Source organism: Homalodisca vitripennis, chromosome X, assembly GCF_021130785.1.
Source record: "Homalodisca vitripennis isolate AUS2020 chromosome X, UT_GWSS_2.1, whole genome shotgun sequence".
Taxonomy (NCBI): domain Eukaryota; kingdom Metazoa; phylum Arthropoda; class Insecta; order Hemiptera; family Cicadellidae; genus Homalodisca; species Homalodisca vitripennis.
The window spans coordinates 58,981,981-59,007,657 of NC_060215.1; the positions used below are offsets into that span (position 1 = coordinate 58,981,981).

The window sequence follows — 25,677 nt, forward strand, 5'->3', positions numbered from 1 at the left end:
TATTTTCCATTAAACTATAATATTTAAAATTGTGATAGTAATAAAAATTCAAATTTATCAGGGTAGTGTTTTGGGTTTATCATTTTGTAAAAATACTCAGTAATTTTGATTAAATAACAACCGATGATGTCGGGATAATTTTATAAAGAACTTAGATGCGTATTAATCACAAACTTTAAAATAGGATACCTTGCAAAAATATATGACTACTTAACTACAAATGTATTACAAATTAAATCAGATTTACTCTGGTTTATAGCTTAGCATATTCCTCACGCGTTCAAAATCAAGATGAACCCTAGCATTTTTGCCTTTCCTAAAATTGATGGAGCGGTGACAATGAAATAAACAGTTTATGAACATTTTAAACATCTTATAACGGTAAGATAGATTGAAATATGTTCATATTTTTTGAAAAGTTGTGAAGCAACATTCCCATAAACTGTGGTTATCCAATATACGTGTTGATGACGAGGTTTAAATCGATGAGAGACAATTGATTTTGGGGACTTTGTAAGTCAAAGCAGTGTGCCGGTTTACTACTATATTCTTAGTGTGCCAGAGGCAGGGAATCGATACTACCATATCAAATAAAAGAAAATACTATCTCCTGCATCCAACTGGATCACATAGAGCTACGTAACTGTGGTATCTATTGCATCGAAATGGATTGGATTTGAAGCGCAATATTCCATGTTCGAGTTTAAGATTTTCTGTAGATAAAGGAATCCTTCAATCGAAGAATAAAATTAAAACGGACGAGAGTTTATTTGAAATTTAACCGATACTGGAGAGCGCCATGATCGAGAACGTCCGTTTTGGAGTCAGAAACGGTGCGAGAGCAGACAGACCACTGTTTTTCCAAACCGCTTTCATTGGACAGTCGAAGGACAAAAGCTACTCAGAATTGATAATAAATAAAGCCGTGTTTTTGCCTGTGTGGGCGAATGCGGATTGTACATACAATTTGGTCGAGCACGCGGACATGGCGCCATCCGCAGCCAATCCGGTCGGCCGCAGTCGCAACTTACTAATTTGATAGTGAACAAGATGTGATTAATACATTCCGGACGGGCTGCACTTTTTGTCGGCCAGCGGAGCCAATCATTTGAAGCGCGTTTCCACCTTTTTATACTTATTTATTTTGTTACAGAGCACTTAGCATCAATTCTGTGTCTGTGTTAACATTGGTATTTAACGAGGCGAAAAACAAGAGAGAGACAATGCTCGCTCTTCACCGTGATGCGATGTAGCCAGTCTCTGGAGCTTGAGCTCTGCTTACTCCGGCCATTGTAGATCTTTGCTCTCTACATCAATCTTTACCGTGCTGTGATGTAGCCAGTCTCTGGAGCTTGAGCTCTGCTTACTCCGGCCATTGTAGATCTTTGCTCTCTACATCAATCTTTACCGTGCTGTGATGTAGCCAGTCTCTGGAGCTTGAGCTCTGCTTACAGCGGTCATTGTAGATCTCTACTTTCTACATCAGTCTTCAACGTGATGCGATGTAGCAATTCTCTGGAGCGTGGGCCTTGCTTACTTTAGCTATTGTAGATCCCTTACTCTCTACTTGAGTCCACCGTACTGCGATTTTTCCAGTCTCTGGAGCGTGGGCCTTGCTTACTCTCTAGTCATTGTAGATCTCTACTCTCTACATCAGTCTTCACCGTGATGCGATGTAGCAATTCTCTGGAGCTTGGGCCTTGCCTACTCTAATCATTGTAGCGCTCTACTCTCTCCACCTTTCTTCGTGACTACATTTGTTTACTGATACATTAAGTCTGTCACAAACCATACAGACCTTTAATAAGTCGTGTCACTTTTTTACTTTTAGCCGTTTAAATAAAGATTAATGTTCCGAATTTATTGAGTTATACTACTATTGTGTCATGACTGCTGGTAAATCTGTGATACTTCATAACTAGCACAAATATCCAACTAATCGTTGATAAATGAAATCACAGAATAAAACGTGTCTCTACTAATTTCAGGTTCTACACAGTTCATAATTTTCTTTTCCATAACCTAGAGGGTTATATTACTTTTAGAAGAAACCTTATTAATTTGTCTATAATTAAAATTTATTTTATTTTTGCGTTGTGCTTTGAGACATTTTATTTTATAGATATTTAAAAGAAATAACAAATACCAAACATTATACTGAAATTAATTAAAACCACAAATGTATAATTTAGACACTTAAATCGAGCAATTTGAAACCTATTACTAACCGTTGCTAAGCGCCAGTCAATCCATTTCGGCCACTATACGATATTTGACCTCGATTAAATTAGTTTTATGGTATTAACAGGTTATTAAGTTTATAATAATAATAACAGGTTAAATCTATTTGGTAGTTATTGTATATAGTAATTGTCTTTGAAAATTGTTTTTCACTACGGCACGACTTGATCAGGTGTTCCGCTCGATCCGTGATCATAGCGTAGGTAGAATAAGTTCAAAACAATTCTTACAGATCTGGAAAGAGAGATAACTCAGTCTATTTCGCTACTTCTCAATATTGTTTCTGTTTTTTTTCAACAGCAATCACAAATAAATGGTTTCTTTAACGGAAGTCCAGTCCAGCGTTATTTTCTTACAATGTATCTTATTTTCTTATTGACCGGTATGTGGCGTTAAATTGAGCCAATGTATATAGATCAAATATTACATAACTTGGGTACATTTAAATTTGATTTCATAAGCACGTAATCTACTTATTTGTTCCTGCCCTAGTAGGTATGTCTTTTTTATAAACAGTTGCAGAAAATTCTAAATATAATTATTTCACCAGCTATACTTGAACTAATATCTAGATAAAAATATATAATTCTAGAAACATATGACTTCCAGTACATTTTTAGTTAACACATAAATATTCTGGACACGAATATAGGGATGAACTTGTTCATGCGACTTGACCCACCGAGCACTAACTGAACTAGTCAGTGTGTATGAACTGTCGACTGTGTAAAGGACGGTTTAGCGGTAACGGAACTCGATCATGAACATGAACACGAGCCCGAACATGTGAAGGATGGTTTATGCGATGTAATGACGGTCGACGATGTGCTGCTACTATGCGGCCTGACTGGTGACACAGGACCGGCGTGTATTTGCTGATTGCTGATCGGTTTTGTGTCGTGTACGGTCGGGCTGGAGTGGGATGGGTTAGGCTACATCAGCCTATCAATGACATTTAATTGAATTGTCTCCCCTCATCCAGCGACCCACTGTTCATTTCTCGCACGTTGCAATTTTGTATTCCCCGGATACCGAACTGTTTACAATCTTCACTTGTGTCGTGGGTTTCGTGCGCGAACCGATTTACGTGATTAAATTTGATTCTGTGGTCGTGGTTGCGCCAAGTTATTTCAACAGTTTTGATGTTAAAGGTAAATTATTTTTAGTTCAATCGACAACACTTAATTACGCTGTAGCGTAATGAACTGGTGACTGTTTTAAGTTATTAACGTTTTATAATACGGGAATTATTAATCTAAGCTAGCGATCTATTAAACTATGCTTCATTTTTATTTCGTTGAAGATTCCTATAAAGCACCTACTAAATACAGTATACTAAATATTGAAAAAAATCTACAAATAATTTTATTTAATCAAACAAAACTACAACAATGGGGACATAATATTAAAGTATTTTTATTTTGACACCCGTATATGTAAGTTAAGTCATGGCCAAATGTTTCTTCGAATATAAAATTTAAAAAATCTAGTTTGGTTCGTTAAGTCATAGCCATATTTTTCTTCAAATATAAAATTAAAAAAGTTTAGTTTGAATTCTGTAGATTATTCAGATGCCACATCAATATTTAGAAATTGGTTGTAAATTGAGATACATAAGTTATACACACTATACAGTATTAGAATATTGGCGATTAGGGATGAAGCTGTCACTCGTAATGTTACAAGTAACAACAGTGGCACTACTAAAATCAATTGAGGGAGTTAAAAAATATAAATTAATAAATGTTACAGAAATGCAATTCAATTCAGAGTGGGATTGTGCCTTTTATTCGTGTTTGTCAATTTGGTTTTAAGCCATAGCATAATTCCGTGGACAGATTCAAGCTAAAGGAAACGGGAGATTCAAGCTGTAAAAAATAACCATACTTTTCAAGTTAAATGTAATGAGCGCTTGTACACATAAAAGTATGAAATATAGTATTATTAAATGTGCACTTAATAATATATATTAGACTTTTTATTGGTCTCCGATATGTTATCTATAACGCAAATGTTAAAAATTAAATAATTAAATGGAAACCTTCAGAAAATTAAATAAATAAGATGGTTTGGATACCTGGAAAGGCTGAGGAAAATTTTCAGTCTTAAATCAACCTTACTGATTCATCATGTTTAAATGGAGTACTGTTTTTGAACCAATTATGATATAAGTTTCCTTTTATTACTGCAGTCAACTTTCGGTTAATTTATTCATTTATGGATTTTATATATATATATATATATATATATATATATATATATATATATATATTAAATTAACAATTGCTAACTCATTCTCTCAATGTCGGTTCTCTATTTTGCGAAATCCATTTAATTTTCTTCTGTTCTAAAGGGTTGGTTTAATTATCCGGAAATGAAATCTTTTGGATTTTTAAATAGTGACACTGAGCATATTTTTTCACATGGGGATCTGCAAAAATATGTTTTTGAACTCTTAGCCTATAATCTGCACAGTTGACTATGAGCTAATTTATAGCTAAAATAGCTAATTCCAAATATTCACCTTATAGTTATTTTTAAATCTGTAAAAATTTTTAGGCTGCCAATTACTGCAAGATTACCTATTACAGTCGGTCCTCAGACTGTGCAGCCTGTAAAGTATAACTTTATTCTCTTCTCGAAATTTCCTTCATAGACAATGGTCATTAAGCCTACAATATATTAAAGAAAGCTTCATATACGCAGTTCAAAAACACTATAAAAACTCAAAACATTATACAATTTAAATAGTCGGATTTTTATTTTTATAATGTTTTCTTTTCTTTTTTACTTTAATTCGCACTTTGTAACAATAATAATTTGGGAACTATTGTAAATTTAACAACTGCATATTGCTAAAAACTATATTTGCTCTGGAATCTTTAAGACCTGTCTATTTGGAATGCAAACCACACTTCAATGCCAATGACCAGTGGGCAGCCTATAAATATATTGCACTACAACTAGATAGAATTTATTGTATTTATCAAATTACCTTTTTATTAGGAAACACGTATGAATCCATTCCAAAGTGTTTGAATTAACTGTTATTTATTCACTTGACTCGTGTATATATGTAATTTGAGTTTTGCCACAGATATTCCCCAGTGAACAGAAAGAGTTTGTTTGTGTACACTTCAATTTGGCGAAATTTGGGGCCTTAGTTCAAGCCCGAGGTCGCTGAATTTTTGTTTTATGGGTTTTGAGACAATAATCGTAAAATTTAAATTTCATTAGAACTACGGACTACATATACCATTTGACAAACGAAAACGGCTGTAGAAAAGGCCGGCGATTCCCCGAAAATGGTTAAAGCAGATGATTACTTTCATAATTGGTGTATGCTAAATCCATACCAGTGAAGACTTAAAATAATATTGTAAGCGTAATACTTGCGGCAGTAGGTATAAATGTGCTATACTTAGGAAGTATTCTTTATGATGGTATTTGTATATGCTATAGAGTACTCAGAAACCTAGTGCAAGTTCTTCATTGCTCTTTTTATTCCATAATGCTTGTAAATTGTATCGATGAATATTTAAATTTTCACGTTGTAAATTTCGGTAAATACATCTTAACCGACGTTGTTTATAATAAAGTCCATCACTTGCTGTAAACCTGTAGGTCGATTTTCATATTAATTATATCACGCCTGTTTTCTATCAAAATACATAACGTCTGTTTCAAAGTTTTTAAAACAATAATGGTAGACACTGTAGTGGAAATGAAAATAGAATATTTGCTGCCAGACGTTCGTGTTTATATCTTATTTAGGTTTTATTACACTATAAAACAATATAAAGCAATGCAAGTTATAATTTGCATTATTATTCTGTAAAAACAGTGAGTACTAAACGATTTTTTAAGTTTAATAATATGTACGTTTCGTTTAACTGTAATTCTTTGCAGGAACTGTGATTCGTTGAAAACTGTGATAAAAATCAAATAATTTTTTTACGAACTAATTTATTCAAAATACAGTTCAGTAAATTATAGTTTTCTAACATTGGTACGTAAGATATTCACCTAAAATAGCTGTGTCGGTGACTTTCTAAAATTACTTACCAATATCTGGAAAACAAAGAGCTTTTCTTAGGATCATTTCTATATTTGTGCAAGTAATTTACTGATATTATCACCCCTTCTTTTATAAAAAAATATGATCGTTGGCTTACGGAAAAAGCTTAAAATAATGAACGAAGAAAATATTACGTAGATTTATATACTTTTGGTAATATGTACTTTTGTTGTACTGACTATAAATTATTGTTAGTATTGGAAACAAAAACTTAATGGGCAGCAACGTATGCATAGTTAAACTATTAAATTAACAGAATTGTAATTTTTACAAGAACGGTATACATATATTAAGTTTTACATAAGGAAAATGAATTAAATATAGCCCCAATTTTTCGCCATTTGAAATCACTTTGTAAATTTAATTTGTATTTAATAAAATTGGATACATATACATATATATATATATATATATATATATATATATATATATATATATATATACACACATACATATATATATACATACAAATATATACATATATATATATATATATATATATATACATACATACATACATATATAAATTATAGTGAAGGTTATCGAGTTTCCTCTTTTATATTTGTTTTAAAATCCATCTGTGTTTCTATGGGAAATAAAAACGGTGTTATTACCTTCTGTACTTTAATTGGTAGCCCATATTACACATTTGTTAAATGTATAAGATTAATTTTTTATGATTATTTTTTAATACAATTATAACCGAAGTTTCTTTAAAATATAGACTTGAATTCAAGCGGTAGTTAACAAAATGTTATACGTTCGAAAAACAAAGTCTTCAAAATAAGAGAAGGAATTGGCAGGCCTTGGAGTGGTTCCTGGTGGAAACAAAATGGCGGACGCAGACCACCGGGTGGTGACGAAGCGACGTGTACGGATGTGGCGCGCGGCGGCTACAGCGGCAGCTCTGACTGACCGTGCTGCACTACTTTACACATGCATGTATCTTCGGACAGCATAACTTTGCCAATGTCACCATTTGACGTCTTGGCACATTTTACGACTCTTAGAAATGTGGGATAATTCCATTTTTAAATAATATTTAAGATAATTTTTTTAACCCGGTTCTCACTGTAGAAGCATACAGAAAATAGACATAAACGATTTGAAGTAATATTTTAAAAACCTGTATGAAATGTGCGATGTAACGTTTTTTCCTGTAATGTCAACTATTATAAAGCTTGTTATGAATCCTTGCAATATCGTAACATAACAGAATCAATGAGCGAGCATAAGTTGGTAATATTGGTGCCAATTAACTATAAATTATGATTTCACGATGTAGCTCACACTATATTTCAAAACACTATGAACGTATGTACATTAATTTGCGTTTATTCGCCATTAAAATTATGAGTTTTAGCCTTATAATAATAGTCCAAACTAAGAGATAAAAAAAGCAGAGTACAAAATAAAAACAGTAAATTATTTATTATTTCTGTTTTATCATAGTTTTTTAATATATGTACTCGTAATATCAGTTTTCTAAATACCGATTCTAATTTTGATAACGCTGTTTTTAGCACAAGTCAATAAATAAGTTGTAAGTTGATATCTCCAAATGTAATAAAAAAGAATACTAGTAATGGGTAAATAAAGTTAGCTAAGCGAAAGATTCTCAGCATGTTCTTACTTCAGCTTCGGTCAGCTATCTAGTGTACATTTTGTGAAATAATATGTTGATTTGACATACGTTTCAAATATGTGCATTAAATCTACTTCGTAATTTCGATTGTCATCAGTAAGTCTAGAGTTGTGTTTTAAACAGTCGTCATTTTGAAGTTTCTAAAATATCTCGTGCAAGTTTCTACTGACTGCGTACCGACAGTTCACATTTGCAACGATGAATTTATAACCAGTTCAAATATATATATATATATATAAACAAATTATACAATCCAGTCGCTGGTAACCGAAATTGTAACTTAACTACAACGTGAAATACAAAGGCATTTTATTTGTATAGATAGCTACCCTTACAATTGAATTATGGGGGATACCGAATATTATCTAACTATCCAGTAGGTACTAAACACACCTACTACCTACTAGTACTTGGATATACTTTTACATAAATACAAACCTTGCATCAGCATATTGTTATGCCAAATGTCACAGTTAAATGTTTTAATTGTATAAACGTTGAGGTCAAAATCGTTCGACCGGTAATGACAATATGAAATTACTAACGATGCAGAACAGTTAAAAATAGTTCAAAAGTATGCTTGGCACTTAAAATTATATCCAATACTGCTTTTATTCTTGGTAAAAGATTTATATTCGCTCACTTTAATTTAAACATTATTTTTACTCATTGAACTATGATCTTTGAATTAATTTTGAATGCGTGTGTAGTTATTACATATAACATTTGATTCAATGTTATATATTTTAAGTTGAACGGGCCACCCATCTGTGTGACAAAATACTATTATAAATATTATAATTCTCAAAACAAAATCATCAGACCTTTACGTCATAATCATCTTTGATGTACAATATAATAACTTAAATCTTATTTCATTGCATTTATAAAATTGATAACTTATAAGATTTTGCTAATTTAATATTTTAGTCTCGTTCATCTATCATACAAAGGTAATGTAGCGTTATGTTATGTTAGTGGTATAAATGCATAAATACACAACGTATTTTAACTCAGTACAATCACAGTTAGTGCCTTATTGTAATACCAACAGTTATTGCGGACTACTTATTTATAATATTATTGAAAAATGTCTAATACTTAAAATATAGGATTAATAACAGTCTCTATTGGGGAATGTACAACTTACTAAACTGATTTAATGTATGATTTTCAAAGTTTCGAAATCAAATTGTATCTAAAGAGTGTATCTAAATTGTATCCTCATAAATTACATCTAGGTGTACAGTGCTTCAATTTGAAGTATATAATTTCTTAAAATTCGTTCGAAATTTTATATCAGTATTTCTCTGTACTAAATGATGTTTCTTAACTATAAATAAATATAACTAAAACATTCACTTATGTTAAACGTAAGCATAATGGTTTAGAATATCATTACCTAAGAAAATCAAACTAGGCAATCAGTACATAAAAATAATCTAGTGTGTTTCTCATCGATTATGAATATAGCCCCACGCGTTACTGATTTCTAGTACTAATTCAAAGTAAAAATAATTGTAGACATACTATAAATGTTATGTTTTATTTTTTAATGCGGGGAAGTTTTTCTCGGGCCTTGTATTGATCCAAACTGTATACAATCTAGCTTGGTGAACAGAAGAGTAGTTTATTGAATAGTTTTAATATACCAGTTATAAAGCAGCTATTCTAAGCCTATTTTCAACAATAGATATTGTTTTTTGAAAACTAAACATTCAAAACATTGGACTTACACCATGTGTAAAATATGGTCCCTCATGAAAAGGTTATTTAATAATTCCTACTGGTTTTTTGTACACATTTTAGTGCAAGTCAATAATCTGATAACAATACTCTAAACTCGTAATGAATCATTAAATTCAAATCGGAATGCAAGTTTGAACTATGAATAAATTAGGAATTACAATATATTTTAAACTAATTAATAAAATGTTTAATATAATTCAATTCTACATCAAATAGTTTGTAATGAGCTAGACCCAGTTTCATATATATATTGTAACTTCCTGAATTTCTTTCTTGTTTAATGATTTTTAACGTAAACATCTCTAGCTGCCTACAAAATTGTATTTTTCATCCATCGTTATACTCGCCAAAATTGACGATCAGGAGTTATAGAATATTGCGGGAGACTTCAATGGCTTTGGTAAGCACAATTTTGTACACCACATCACATCCCATTAACATCGCGAGAATATAATATTTCATATATAGCTTCAGACAGAGTAATAATATTTCATCACTGATAAAACAGAAAACTGTCAAGTGAAAACCCCTCAGCAAACTAAAAGGAACTATATCAGACTAAGATGAATGAAGTAGGCTTACATTTATGTGGATTATTTAAACATAATCTCTTTTGTGTTATTGGAACTATTTTATACGGAAAGTATTGGTTTGTAATTTTGTTCTTAGAGATAAAAAATCAGTTTCCAAACTGTAATGATACTTTATTGTTCTCGAACGAATTCCCTACAGTAAAAGGTACAAAATGAATAAGAAGGCACCGAGATCTTGATGTGCAACTATCCAACTTAATAAATATTGTTATGGAATCTTTATCGAAATTAGTTTAATTTAATTCAGAAAGAAAACTCAAACAATTTTCTGTTGTAACAATCGCTACTATTTCTAAGATATTACACAGTAAAATAGTATAAAAATCTTAAATTTTTTAAATGAGTGTATTAGCGGTGAGAAATCGACTCGAGATTACACCAACGAAATCATCATATAACCACCGACCGGTGGTTGGGACTTATATGATACAACCGGTAATATGATAGTCAGTCGTGTTGTCATAATAACTATCGTTATCGTGTGTTTGTAAAAGTCTCAAAGATCTGCGTTCGCATGGCATAAAGGTAATTACTGATTTTGACTTTGTCCTCGCCAATGAATCTTTCTTATGACCATTGACCAACTTGTCCATGTAGGCATGCATGGAAAGCGAATTTATCAACCAACAATTTCTTTGAAGAACACTTAAAGATTTTCTGTTGCGTGATACTCAGGGTCGGTCATAATACTAATTTTACAGAGTAATTCATTTCCAAACTGAATTAACTGTTAAATTCAATTTCAAAACCTGACTATGATTTGACTAGCCTATTTTAGAAGGTATTAAAGGAACATTTTCAAACTGTTTGTTTGTTTAATAATCAAAGCATATATTTCAACGAAGGTTAACCAATTTCAAATTCTAAAACTACCTAACTTTTACCTACAAAGTAGATATTATATATCACAAGATTTTAAAACAATCTAAAATAATACAAACATAATAGTTCTGTAGTTGTAGTGATTGTTGAGTTGAGTGTTGTATCGAGTGGTTAAACTACGGGTTCAAAAAACTACTTTATTCTGTAAAATCTTACATAACTTTTGATACACAGGAATTAAATTTATTTATATATGTTAGTGTCTTAGAAACTTAGTTTGAATATAAACTAAATCATTATTTTTATAAAATTTAACAAAAGTTAATTCCGAATTCACTTCTCAATGTTGTTTTCTCAACTTTGTAATTAATATAATATATCTATGATCTGTTTACGTTTAAACACAATAACAGCGAAAGACTGTCCGTATTAAAAATATTTTCATGACAAAAGCAATTGATGATTATAACTTTTGTCTTAACTGAAAAAATAAATTATTTTTTGTGGAAACAAGACGAAGAGTACGCTATTGTCCGATGTGAGGTTATCATGTTTCCTAACTAATCTAACAGTTATGGAATCCTTTCCATGAGCACGTGGAAGGATAGATTTCATACGAACGCAAATATATCCTGGGTACAACATATGATATACACTATGTAATTGTTTAGTGAGAAAATAATTAAACTTATAGTCGCGTAAGTCTATACATTCCAATTACTCTGAAATATACTAGAGTAAATGATATCTCAATAAATTGATACAAGAAACATTTCATAATTGAGTTAATACATTTATTGATCGAGGTATATAAAAACTTCATAGTAGTTTTATCTGTAGATGGATCTTAACTAATAGTTTAATCGCCCTTGTTTACCCTCTCTGCTGGTGTGGTCTTGCTCAAATGCGGGCGTTACTTTTTACACGTACTATGTGGTTTATTGAAATATAATTGACTGCTTAAATGGGTTGTATTTGTGTTTCCACGCTTTTTATGTTAAGTGTAAAAACAGGGTTTAGAGCAAAAATAACTGTTGGTTGAACTTGCCATCCTTCAAACTTGGCAGAAACACCCTAAATTCTCAGCGCCGTTTGATAACGATTTTGTTTGATAAACGTGTTAGTTATCTATATGTAGAGTGAATATTTATTTATTCTTAACATAACTGAAACAAGTCTCTTAGTTATAGGTATTTTTGATTATTTAACTTAAATTCATATTTTAAAAATAGAGTTATGTTTATGTTATAACATGTTATTTATGGATGATTAAAGACAGATGTCGATATTTATAAATGACTTATTTCTATTTTGAATTATCTAGTGTCGATGTAATGTGAGCTCTTTCGTGAATCCATCCTTGATGAAAGCATTTTTAAAATATAAATTTAGTTTTCTGTAACATTGCTATTTAATTACATTCTATAATTACATTACTAAATTCCTTATTAATTACGTAGGTATTACTTATTTTATATTCCCTTATAGTTTTTTTGTAATTTATGTCTTTACTGTTGCTCCCTTTTAATATTGTTTTCATATTCGGGATTAATCCTTATCAGAAGATTAAACTTCATAAAACGTGGTTTTAACACAGTTAAATCTCTAAAAATAATACAGTTTACTTGAAAACTAACCTATATTTACGACTATGAATAATTAATCCTTTGCATAATTAGAAATTTCGGTAAACATATAAATTAACAAAATATATCAGCATTGCAAGATTTTTATGTTGTTTGTGTACGTCGATCATTTGAGTACTTATTAATTTTATTTTATTTATATAAAAAATATTACAAAAGGGCGAAATAGTGGTTTCTTTGACTTTTTTGAGTGATATGAACTATGAGAGAGGGAAAATGAATTCATACATTTATATGTTTAGTAGTACTAGTAATGTATGCCAATATTGTCATATTTAATGCGTAAATAGACTATGTAGACCAGCCCCGTGGCAAAGGATATGTAAATATGAACATTACATTTAGCTGTATTTTGTGCATATAACGAGAATACAGTATAGTGTTTGTTTTGTATCTAGGTTATTTCAGTTTTGTGGTTGCGGTAACTTACGTTGTGTTAAAAAAATAAAACTTGGAGAAATATTAGGGGGTTTAAAGTGTTTGTTTGCATTTCATTTGGACTGAAAGTGGCGGTCTGTATTCAACTATTTGGAAGTCTTGCTTTTAGAAGCTACATATCAATAACCAAGCCTACAAAAATATGCCCACGGACAGAAACAAAATATTAACCTACAGCATGAAACATGTACAGCTGTCAATCAGGAAATAAATTAAAAAATTTACTTTCCAGCTCTCACTTGTGAATTGCTTAACTTCATAACTTCCATTATCATTATGAATGGATTCATAGATTATGTTGTACTACTTTATAATAGAGTATTGAAACTAGATCTTACTGTATTGTTAAAATAACTATCAAACCACCATTAAATTGCATTGTTAATTTATTTTGCTACAAACTCTGTATTGTAATGATACTGCATACCTTAATTTCATTTCTTTTAAGTTTTAAGAATTGATGTTAGTGCTCTTTGTTCATTTACTTTTTTATATCACTTTATTACGATGTTGTTTTATACAAATTGGGTTAAAGATTGCAGCTGTTACAGAAAGTAAAGATGAGTCACCCTTGATTGAAATCTGCTTACAACCTCTTTTTAAACTTTAAAATAAATTTATAACGTAAAAAGTTAAATAAATCCTATGTTTAATAATAGTTTTTTCTCGTTCGAACACCGATAGGCTATTGCTTCAAACATAAAACCTGTCCACAGTTAAATGTAGGACAACATCCCTTCCTTAACACATTAAAGTTTAATTATTGAAATTAATTAGTTCTTTAGGAGACCAATGAACGTTGATTTGGTACTTCTTTTATACAAACAATATTATTTTCTGTGGGCTCTTTAGAAGTAAATTACAAAGCAAAAGCCAATACACAATACATAAAAATTATAAAATGTATGTTAATTAAATAGATGTAATATAAATATAAGGTAGTTATTTTAAATTTAGAACTGTTAAAAATTTGCGCTATAATCACCAGCCTGACTATTTTTAATGTATACTTCAATGTATTAAAACATATGAATTTAAACTTTACATTTTGTAGCACTTGATAAAAAGTATTTGTATACTATTCATTATAGACCATGAACCATGAAACCACATGAGTCAAAATTATGGTATGACAGTTTTTGCGGAACTATTCATTGTTTTATAAACCTTAAAGCATTTAAAGTGCTTTAAAATGTCTATTATGCTTTTATGGTTTTTATAAAAACAAAATAAATCAAATGAGATGAGATTCACAGTTGTAAATATTTACACACAGCATAGAATAAATGTGATCACGGTGTTTAAATTTTATATGCTATAGACGGCAAAAATTTAATACTAACACACCAAATATTTCTTTTACAAGACATAGTCTTTGTGTAATACGTACTAAACTGAATTACATAAATTAACCTTGTGGAAATGCGAAAATTACAGATTGGCAAATGTTAATAATTGAATGTGTTTGAATATGGTATTATGAATGGTTTAATCCAGCAACGAATAACAATTGGGAAGTATAATAATAGTATTTATAAAAAGCATTATTCATGCTTGAGCCTCAAAAATTTGCTATATTGGAACATAGGCCTACAAAATTTAATTATAGGCGGATTCATCACAAATTCAGTAATAACTGCAACCAAATTATAAATGAAAAATATACCTATTTTCTACTATACAGTAAATGTTACATGTAAAAATATGCAATATATTTAAAATTATTTAAAGTTTGGATGCAGTTGTTCTTATTAGTACTACCACTATTTTGTGATATTGGTTTAGATTGCATTATTTTTAGCTTAAAAATAATAAAATTAATTTGTTTATAGTATAATTTTTGTTTGTTATCTTCAATGTAACTGTAGGCCTAATTGTACTGTAACTTTTATTATATCAACAACAAAGTAAGATAAATAACTAATAAGTATTACGTTTGTATAAAAACTATTGAAGATTAATCAGTAGGCTATTGTGGTTTATTTTTAAATATAGAAACGAATCCAAACTGAAATTGTTGGAAGAAAACAAATCTCTAAAAGAAAAGTTAAAAAATTGGGACGTTAAAAGTATATGGAAGGAAGTAAATATGTTATATTTATGTATCTTTAAAATTCGTTTGATTAGTAATTTTAGTAAATTTGAAATAAATAATATATTTATGAGTTTAATTTAGGGTCTACAGTTTTGTCTTTAGAATAATGTAACGATATGTTAAGGCCTAATTTAAGAATGATTAATTGAACAGAATATATATTTTTTAATGTACTAGTAACCACACTGTAATTACCACAATGGTAGTAATAACGGGTTTCTTCCGTACAAAAAGGCGGAAGACAGATGTTTACGACTCCCGCGGCCGACGGTGTGCGGCGCGGGGCGGCAGGTTGTGGTTACCGCTAGCTCTGGATTAATTTCGGCTACAATGTTTACGTTTAAATAATTCTTTTTGTCAACTCCGTAAATGTTTTAAATTGTACACATTATACGTATCAAGGTACGAACGGTTTGAAATATTTTTAGAAATATAGACTACATCTAATAAAAACTAATTTATTTTATTTTGAGGCTACCTCAAAGTATTGCCTATTATAGACTTCTTAATTAATTTTAAGACGCATATTTGGTGACGGAATAGTTTGATATAAAATATAATAAATTATCTGATGATGGAAATTATGGATGGAAACTTTTTTACATTATTATTTTACTACTTTTTTATCTAAGTGATTTAAATAGATTATTTAGTTTAAAGTACTTATTAAATAAACTAATTTAAGTTTTAAATCGACAATCGTTATTTAGAAAATGTTATCCTGTCATTAAAATTAAAAAGTAACAGCTAAGGCGGGATCTTTTCCAGACTATTATCAGATCCTTCAGTTAAAAAGGGAAGACAGTTCTTGTCACCTTCCTCATAAATATATTTAGGCCTAATGTAATTTCTAGTTTTATACATTTTTAATTTTGACTTTGGGATAAATTGAATGTATAACTTTTTAATTTGTGTTTATGCTGAAATTATTAACTGTAAAGTTAGTAACGTACATTAATTAACCAGTGACAATTTAGGCCTACAGCTGAGAGCAGAACCAGTATCCGAGACCGTGTCGGCTCGGGCTAAGACGTGTCAAACAATTCAAGCTCACCTGCCGGACTTTGTGATGACCATCTCGGTGCCGAGTTTATGAAACTTTTCCCAAAGTTCCTTGCCCTCTAGTGTCACTTTAGGGTCGTCGACGACCCCGTCGTCCTCTGGTTGTATGGCTCTCAGTGGTCGCACCATGGCCGGGTGGTGGTGGTGGTGGGACGCGGCGGCGGCGGCTGCGGCCAAAACCACGTCCTCGGCGGTCGTGTAGGGGTGCCCGTGAGGCGGCGGCAGCTTCGGTATCAGCGTGCCGGGATAGCAGCCGACCGGCGTGAACGGGTAGCCGGGATGCGGCGGCGTGGAGGCGGCACTTCCAGCCGACCCGCCGCCTGCGGTCAGGAGCGAGCTGACGCTGAAGTCAGTCGGCCGCTGGAGCAGGAAGGAAGCCGCGGCCGCGGGGTGGTAAGCCATCTTGTCGGCCGAAGTGTCCGGGGGGCCGCGGGGCGACGGCGGAGCGCTGCAGGTCACCACGTCGGCTTGGTCGAACCTCATGGGTGCCGGTGGAGACGACACTTTGAGAGCCAGATCTATAAACGTGAGGGAGTGTAGTCACCGTTGTAGTCACTTGGCATCACTCACTGACCACTACTAACACTGTTTCGGCCGCGGTATCTGTCGGGGTGTCCGTGGCGTGGTGCTGGCGATGCCGGTGGTGAGACGGTGACGGTGTCGGTAGCGGTGGCGGTGGCGGTGGCGGTGAGACGCAAGACGCGCGGACACTATCCTCTCCCGCCAACTATCGTGACAATACTGACGCCTCGCCACTCGCTCCCGCCAGCCCGGGTGTTAATGAGACGCGCCTATTGGCGAGCGTCCACCAGCCAATCGCGAGGCGTCTCGGGTTCACGCACGGAGGGGAGGAGGGAGGCGGGGCCGAGGGCGGGACGTGCAACCCGCTGTCAACTCGCTGACCACCGCCACATCCGTGATATTAAAAAAACCCCAGATAATCATGGGATTATGCACACCGAGGTAACGCTTACATTTATTCTATTAGTCGCATCTGTGATTATTTTCAATATTTAATCCGTTTTAACGCAGCCAGCCTGTTAGCACCTCACACTGCGCCTGCCTTAGGTGTCGAATATCCCACCGTATCTATAAGTCAGATCTTTTGTGATTTGGGTGGCACCAAATTTGTACACTCTTACAAAATTTTAAAGTACATTCCAAAATCTACAAATTAACACCAATACTGGTTTATCAAATGACAATATAAATATTCTTTGAATATAACAATTTTGTTGAGTTATAAAAATATTTCAAAACATTTTTTAATTGATCTATGACACAACTGCAAGAGAACAAGGTTTGAATTAAAAACCGTGAAAAACGTCAGTCGGTCATAAAAATACAATTACAAAACGAATAACTGTTTAACAATTAATTATACTATTCCAATTTACTTGAATCTAATAATGAGAACGGAGAAAATAATTTGATAAACTGCTTAGCCCATTAACACATAGTTTTTATTTCATTGTAGTCTATGTCTGCTTTGTTAAAAATTTAGTACTTTTTATGTATTAATACTCCCTCTTCAATGTACAATTGTCTCTGTTTATATTTACTCCGATTAATAATTACAATTTTCTGAATAAATTTATATGTAAATTATCAACAGATAATCTATGCCGGTTATAAACTATGTGTATAGAGGGGATATTTAAAACAATGCGTAACAAAAGCCACTTAAAAACACAGAGGCAAACTCTATTTTGGCCCATGCATACCTATTCATTTGTTCAATTCGAATAAAAAATAAAAATAAAAAATACATTGAAACCTGACAATGAAATGAATATAATGGTCATTGTCACCTTCTCTAAACTTTAAAAAATATATAAATAATTTATATAAAATGGGGTCTAACATCATTTCTTAAAACGGATTTTGACCGGCACACGGAATCGGCTTGAGTCATATGCTCTTTAGAGGGATAGTGTCTTAGTGCATAAGCCCTTCTATATCAATTTATATGGACTTGCAGGTAAAATGCATCCGTATTTTTTTATATAATATGCTAAAACCTTTAATATATGTACAACATTTGTAATAGGCTATAGTGCTAATATTTTTTCAATATAATATTATTTCTTTCTGTCCTTACTAAATTAAACTTTTTAGTATGTACATGTTTATATTTGTATATTTAGGCTATTTATTGTATAAAATAATTTATATGGTAAATAGAAGGACAAACCAACTGTTGCTCCATTACAATCAACGTAAACATCTGTTGAAACATTACTGTTTACACTAATATATTATATCTACATTGACCATTTACTTAATACTTATGTGTCTATTGGATATTTTTGTGGGTTTCATTCACGAATGTATGGTCAAAATATATCCATTGCAAATTAATGAGAAATTTATTTGTGGTGGCTTACAATGTATTAGATAAATATATTATACGTTGAAATAATTATTCCATCCGGTCATCAATTTAGAAAACCATTTATTAGACAGAGCTGCAGGGTTTGGAATGGAAGTCACTCACACTTATGGGGATGTGGCTAGAATTAAATACACACCTGGATTAATTTATACCCTACAGTTTCATTTTTGTAGGTACAATATAAACCAACAGAGAGCCATAGGTAGGGTGATCTGAATCAATAGGCTGTACTTCATACAAACAACTGAACACAAACAGAATTGATTAAATAACAACTAATTCCATCGTGATAAACAAACATCACCAAACACTTGTCATGAACATTATGTTTATTTACTAAACAAATGATGTCTAGCGGAAACTACATGTTTTACACAATATACTTTTAGCCGGCATATTTCACACCACTTTTAAATTCATTCTTGAAATGATGCATTGTGTTCGATAATTTGCGCAGTCTACATTCAGAGATTTAGGAAATATCTTTTTTTAATTTTACAAATAAATATACTTGCAATTAACAATCTATTTCTGTATGAATAATCTTAAAATACATAACCAAGCAAGCCACAATGGCCATAAACGTACCGTAAATGAATAAATTTTTAAGGACGTATTTTAATAACCCCCTTTATAAATATTATATGTCTTTTGCATACTATGAAGTAAATAAATTTACTTTTAAATTTAATATTACTAATGTATTATATAATTATTTAGATAATTGATAGTGTAAAAACTTAATGCGCTAATGTACTTTTTATTTGAAAATAAATGTAGAAGGAAAGTAAGAAAATCGTCAAATTAATTGTTTTGTAACTAATATAAACTATAGTCCAGTCCTTCAAACACTATCTTCCTCTCCATTTCCTGACTAGAATATTTTTAAATATATTACTATTGTGTACCCAAATACATTTTGTAAAATACTCAAGATCAACGAGGTCTTTATACATATGAAATGAAATTAAATAGTTTAATAAACTACACACGAAGAGAATTTAAGGAAATTTCGATATTTGAGTTATTTATTGATATATTGATAACAAAGCTTTAATTTATTTGCAAAATATGTACTTTGCCTAAATCAAAGTATGCATCTTTTCAACTTCAGAAGTTTATAGAGGCAGCCTTTTTTAAGGACCTTGTTGAGTAATCAGAATACTTTAGTATTGTAGTAAATCATACATATAGTGCTATAAGAAGAATTATTGTCGCATACATGTAAAACAAAATTTGCTTTTAACCGCTTACGGAGTAAATTTCTCTACATTACGAAGACTTGTGGAAAAATTAAAACATAAACGATTAAGACATGCTTAAAATGTATATATATATATATACAATATATTGTACGTGGTCTTCTTAGCCTACAGGGAACATTCTCAAGAAAACCACAAAACAAAGAATACAATCAATACAGTAAAGGTTTTGTTTTTGTAAGTCCATTCTTTTTCGACGAATGCATCATCGGATCAACCACGTATATGTTCAATGTGAATACCAAACAATACAAAAATTCTATAACACAACTTTAGATCTATCATGAGATTGAGAATATTATACTAGTGGGTTTCACACCAATAAATAATGGCATAAACATTTAAGTCTGAAGTGTGGCCGAATGTTGCACATAACTGCAAGTTATATAAGAACAAACGAGAGTTTATCTGAGGGTAAGTACTGGACTGTGAGGCGACTGGTGGGTCGGCACCCTCCTAGGTTCGAGACTAGGGGCTAGGGCGCTGGCGGGGGTGCCCCCTTCCAATCTGCCATTAGGGCACATAGGCTAGCGTGCCAGCTCCCACCATTTAACACTTGTTTAATGACGTCTCAACCTCAACCGAAACAATTTATTCCTATATATGACAGCCATATTTTATCAAAAGTATGTGATCTCTCTATCCACATTATATACAGGGGTAGTTAGATTAGACTCATCCAGTGTTCTGTTACGATTTTATAAACACAGTGGCAGCATATTACTGTCTTAAAATCAATAGCTAGCTGATAATTTAGTACTTATTACATACCTGTGTAAAAATAATAAAAAAATAAAAACACTTAGTTAAATTCAACTGTGATTAGGTTAAGTCGCATGGTTGTATAAAAATATTCATATCCTAAAAGTATTTCATTGGTATAAAAGAATCAATCATATCCAACTCCAATAACATGTCACCAGTTGTAACATTAACGCCGTATAATGTAATTTGGTTTAATATACATTGTGGTATTTTTTTTTTCAACACAAGAACAAAAGTACCAACATGCACGTTCCTAATCAATCAAGCATTCATAATTCTTCACGTAACAAATTTATAACTAAGTAGATTATATATCAATATATAATACTCATAATCAACTCGTAATATAGTTGTGATCTTTTTTAGAGAATTATAATATGTCTGACTTGATAAATGAGCCCAAAGAGTTTAACTTTACAACTAATAAATCGACAACTTCGTGTGGTTGAAATTAAAACATAAAAATTTTAAAACATTGTTTTAGAATTTATAAAAGTCAAAAGTAAATAAAAAAGTTGCAGGTTTGCTAAAGAAAAAGATATCCCTATTATATTTTAAAGAGTTGAAATATCATAAATACACATTTTAAATGTAGTATAAAATTAAATATAATTCTATGTGAAACAGAGAATACAATAATTAATTTTAAAGTGATAAAGATTTATTTATTTCTCTAATTATAAAAGAAAAAAGAATATTAAATGAATTCTGAATGAAATGCCAAATTAAAGGTTTAATCTTTTCAATATGACAAATATAATAGGCTAGTATTTTCGTATAGTAATAACTTCCAACTTTATAATAACTCGGTAACTACCGAGACTAGATGATATAATGTTAACAATAATCTATTTCTTTGAATACAAGACATTTTAGTAACCGGATTTCGGCTCTTTATATGAGTATATATGAAGGTAGAAACATATGTTTAATTTAACGTAATGTAAAAAAGGGAAATAAAATAAAATTTTACTTTACTATAGTTTAATGGCTTTGTAACAGTTAAACGTTAATCTTTATATACTTACATTCGTATTGAATTAAATTTTCAATTAAAATAAATTCAAGCAACACAATGCTATTATATTAAAAATATGTAAAGTAAACTGTCCGGTTATACATAGTCAAAAATCTCTCTCTCTCTCTCTCTCTCTCTCTCTCTATATATATATATATATATATATATATATATATATATATATATATATATATATATAAGTGTTTAGTGTTTAGTGTAGAATTGCAGTAAAGTAACGTGAAATTATCATAATAAAACTGAATTAAGGGGATATGTCTGTTTTTGTAAACTATTCATGGATGGTACACGATAGAAGCTGCCAGTAAGTATCACTTTTAATTATCAACTAAGCAGTATTTCACTATCAAACAAATTAATTTAAGTAAGCATTGTTAAGTGAGCCTTCGACTCTACAATTTTTTATTCGTATAGATGTATTTATTACATCATTCATAACATCCTTAGGACAAATAATAATATAAACAATTCCTCATATAACAGTTAAAATATAAAAGAGACCTTATTTCACCAGGAAGAGCCAGCCAGGGCTAAGTAGTCTCCTGGAGAACATCGTTCAGTGGCCGAGCAAGCGGACCGTCTACAAGGACAGGATCGCTCAGCGGTCACCGATCCAAGAAGGAACCACGCTCGTTCCGGCTTGACTGGGTTATGACAGTGAGAACCCACCAGACAATAGCGGCCATTGCTACAAATCTACCGATTTTTATCATAAAAAGTGTGCAAATAGAGTGCAACTCAGTGTTTAAACACATACGCCTTGGAACTTCGGTATAAATAAGCTATTTCAGAAGCGTTTAAAAGATAACAAAAGTTCTGCACAAGGTAACAACTTTGCTCCCATGTGAGCTTACAAATAATGACAAACAATATGTGTGGTTCAGAAAAATAAGTTCCGAGTTATTTAATTATTTCCAAACTAGGCCTAGTGAATCTTTACATCTTATGTTTGTGTGCAATAAAGTTAGACCAGATGTCTCGTGTTTATGAAGTCTTCCCAATTTACAACTAAAGACGTTCTTTAGATGGCTGACAGATATGATATTCATACGTTTAGTGTTCCTCTTACCTGAAAATATAAGAGGAATCTTGTAATATATATATATATATATATATATATATATATATATATATATATATAATATATATAATTAATATATAATTGTATATATATATATACAATTTATAATTAATCTTGTATATATATATTTAATTAATAAAGAACACTATTTTTAGAAGATCAAATTAGACATGTCTAGCAATTTGTACTTTCTTTAGAGGTTTTCTAAAACAATACACTGTCTATAAATATTTATTCAACCTTACATGCACAGTAATAAATAAAATGTTACATTATTTCTAAAATGTATTCTTTACATATGATTTTAATCAGTACATCGTATACTCTAATAATGAATTTTACTACCCTTTTCCTTCTATGTAAAATTGGTAAGAGCTAGTATTAACAACATACGCCATCAGCCACATTTGTTAATTATTACAGGTATAATTTTATTACTGTTTTATCATTGATTTCATTTTATTTTATTTTAAAATGTGAGCTACATGTTAGTCTTGATAGGTTTTAGAGCTACAAGTTTTATCTTAAGAGTGACTTTTGTTTTGATTGTCAATTTTGCATCTTAAACTGATAAAGCCAAAACAGATTTATATTATTTATTGCTTGGTTCAATAAATAGACCAAAGATTAATTTTATGAAACAATATAACTACAGTATATTTAATTACAAACATTTTATTTATCAAACTGTCAGTGGACTCGAAATGCTTGATTCAAATTGTTTAGTAGCATCATGCGTCTGTATTTAAATTATTTCTTCAAGCTAAACAATAACTACAATTTTAACGTTATAACAAAATTCACAAATAATGTGAGTTTATTTATTCATTATTGTTCTTCCTTGTTTAATTTTCATTGCTATGTGTTTTGCGCTCTATGACAGCATTGCCACTGAAATGCAAATCGGTAAATACTAATAAAAATGAATTTTGAACAATATATTAAGTGTTTCTAAGGCTGGTATAAAAATGTACTTGTGATATAGTAGTAGATTCAGCTCTTACAGTTCTATCCGGATACGGTATAGAAGAGAGTCGGCAAGTACACAATATTTAATTTGAGAGAAATGTATGCCACTGATATAACTTAGTTTATCAAACCTTAATTAAAATCTTCTTTTCCGATTTAGCGAACATCAGTATCTGAGATAGGCAATAAATCGATCAATAACAGTGAAACTACTAAAATAAATACAAAAACCGAATATTGTAAATATCATTAAAACAAAAGCTTCTTTTGAATGCAGAGAAAACTAAAACGTTGCTTCAGAAAAAATATAATAAATGTGAACGCTAAATTGCAAATCACTTTCCGACACAAGCACCCAGAACATGTATGTATTTTGTCTCAGCAATCGTATGTATTAACTGATTATAAACATATTACTCCTAAGTATGTGTATTTTTCTTGGGTTACGATTTACTATTGACGGTGGATGACGAATAATCTCAGACATCTGCTTCGTTATATGTTACTAAAATAGAAGTTTAGAGGATTGGAAACCTCTTCTTCACGTAACCTAATAGATAAGTTTAATCAATCATACATCTACAAATTTCGATTAACTGACCGAAGCAAAAAATAACGATAGTAAATGTTCGAAATCCTGTTATCCCTTCAGACTATCAACAAACTAGTGACAGTTGGAACACGATTAATACACTAGTTTAGTGTTACATTTTAAGTTTATTTTAAATAGTGTAGTAATTAACTGCGTTTTGACTATTTTTGCTGGCTGCCTGAAATGATACAAAAAACTAAAACATCAATTTTTATTGAACCTTTTTCAATCTTTAATGACGACACTATGTACACAATAAGTCTGCTGTGGAGTCTCGATATAGGTATATAACTACATACAGGTTAAGAAAATGTGAACATAAATAACATAATAATTATTTAAAAATTAAGATCCAATTAAATAATAACATTGTCTAATTTCGTTGATTTTTAACAACCGATTAGTTATGAATTATAATAACTAATTATCAATTGTTATGTGAGTGAGACGTAGCCTACATAAAATAGTATCTATGATCAAATACATTCAATAAAATAGATTTCTAGGTTTCTAATGTTAGAACCTGTCTTTTTTAAGGGTGCTGACACAGCTTAAATCGAGCAGATTAGTCAATCCTCTACATCCCCGAATTGGAACAAGTTAGAGAAAGTTAGAAAAGTTAGAGCAACACTGTGAGGGTTTACTGATATTATTAAATGTTCAAGAAAAATGTTTTGATTTATTTATCAACTTGAATAATGAACAACAACTCTACTCTGCTGAATTTAGTGTACCACATTGATCATGCTGAAGAGTACTGCAGAAAGGGACATTATTTAGGACATGGAGGTGTTCGGTGAAATAGCTAAAGATCTTCAACATCAGTGACATACACGAGAGATATAATAGGAGTTATCGAGGAAATGCTAAGCACTATAGTTCTTATTTTGTTATAGATGAAAATACATAATTTAATACTAATTACTTCAAAAATAGGGGTTGTAGTGTGTTTAATATACCCTCTTAAATCTCTTCTTTTGAGGACACGTTTCAGACTCATGCTGTGATACATGCCGATATTGGCTTTAAATTTAAGAGTTTTTTTTACTGACAAATACCAAAATCCCAACTCTAAAACCTTCTAGGTTTCTTCTGGCGTTAAAACATGTAGTGTGTAAAAATTCTGAGGCATCAATTTGAGATATTGTACATTTAGAGGATTTGATGAAAGAAGAATTCAAGGTATTGATTGTTAAATTATTGTATTT

The 25,677-nt window shown here is 31.2% G+C and overlaps 1 protein-coding gene and 1 long non-coding RNA gene across 8 annotated transcripts in view; one reads left to right on the forward strand and one right to left on the reverse strand.

Annotated features, from left to right (window-relative positions):
• LOC124369045 (optomotor-blind protein-like) overlaps window positions 1–17,125 on the reverse strand; it is a 134,363-nt gene extending 117,238 nt beyond the window's left edge. For all 7 annotated transcript variants that reach the window (XM_046826740.1, XM_046826738.1, XM_046826735.1 and 4 more), the window contains exon 1: window positions 16,362–17,125. In XM_046826740.1, the coding sequence (XP_046682696.1) occupies window positions 16,362–16,852 (491 nt within the window). In that variant the 5' untranslated portion in view covers window positions 16,853–17,125. The remainder of the gene's footprint in view (window positions 1–16,361) is intronic.
• A 124-nt stretch (window positions 17,126–17,249) lies between these two features.
• On the forward strand, window positions 17,250–22,801 carry LOC124368518. Its single transcript, XR_006922958.1, has 2 exons — window positions 17,250–17,332; window positions 22,342–22,801. It is a non-coding gene; the product is annotated as an uncharacterized LOC124368518 (long non-coding RNA).
• The last annotated feature ends 2,876 nt before the right edge of the window (window positions 22,802–25,677 follow it).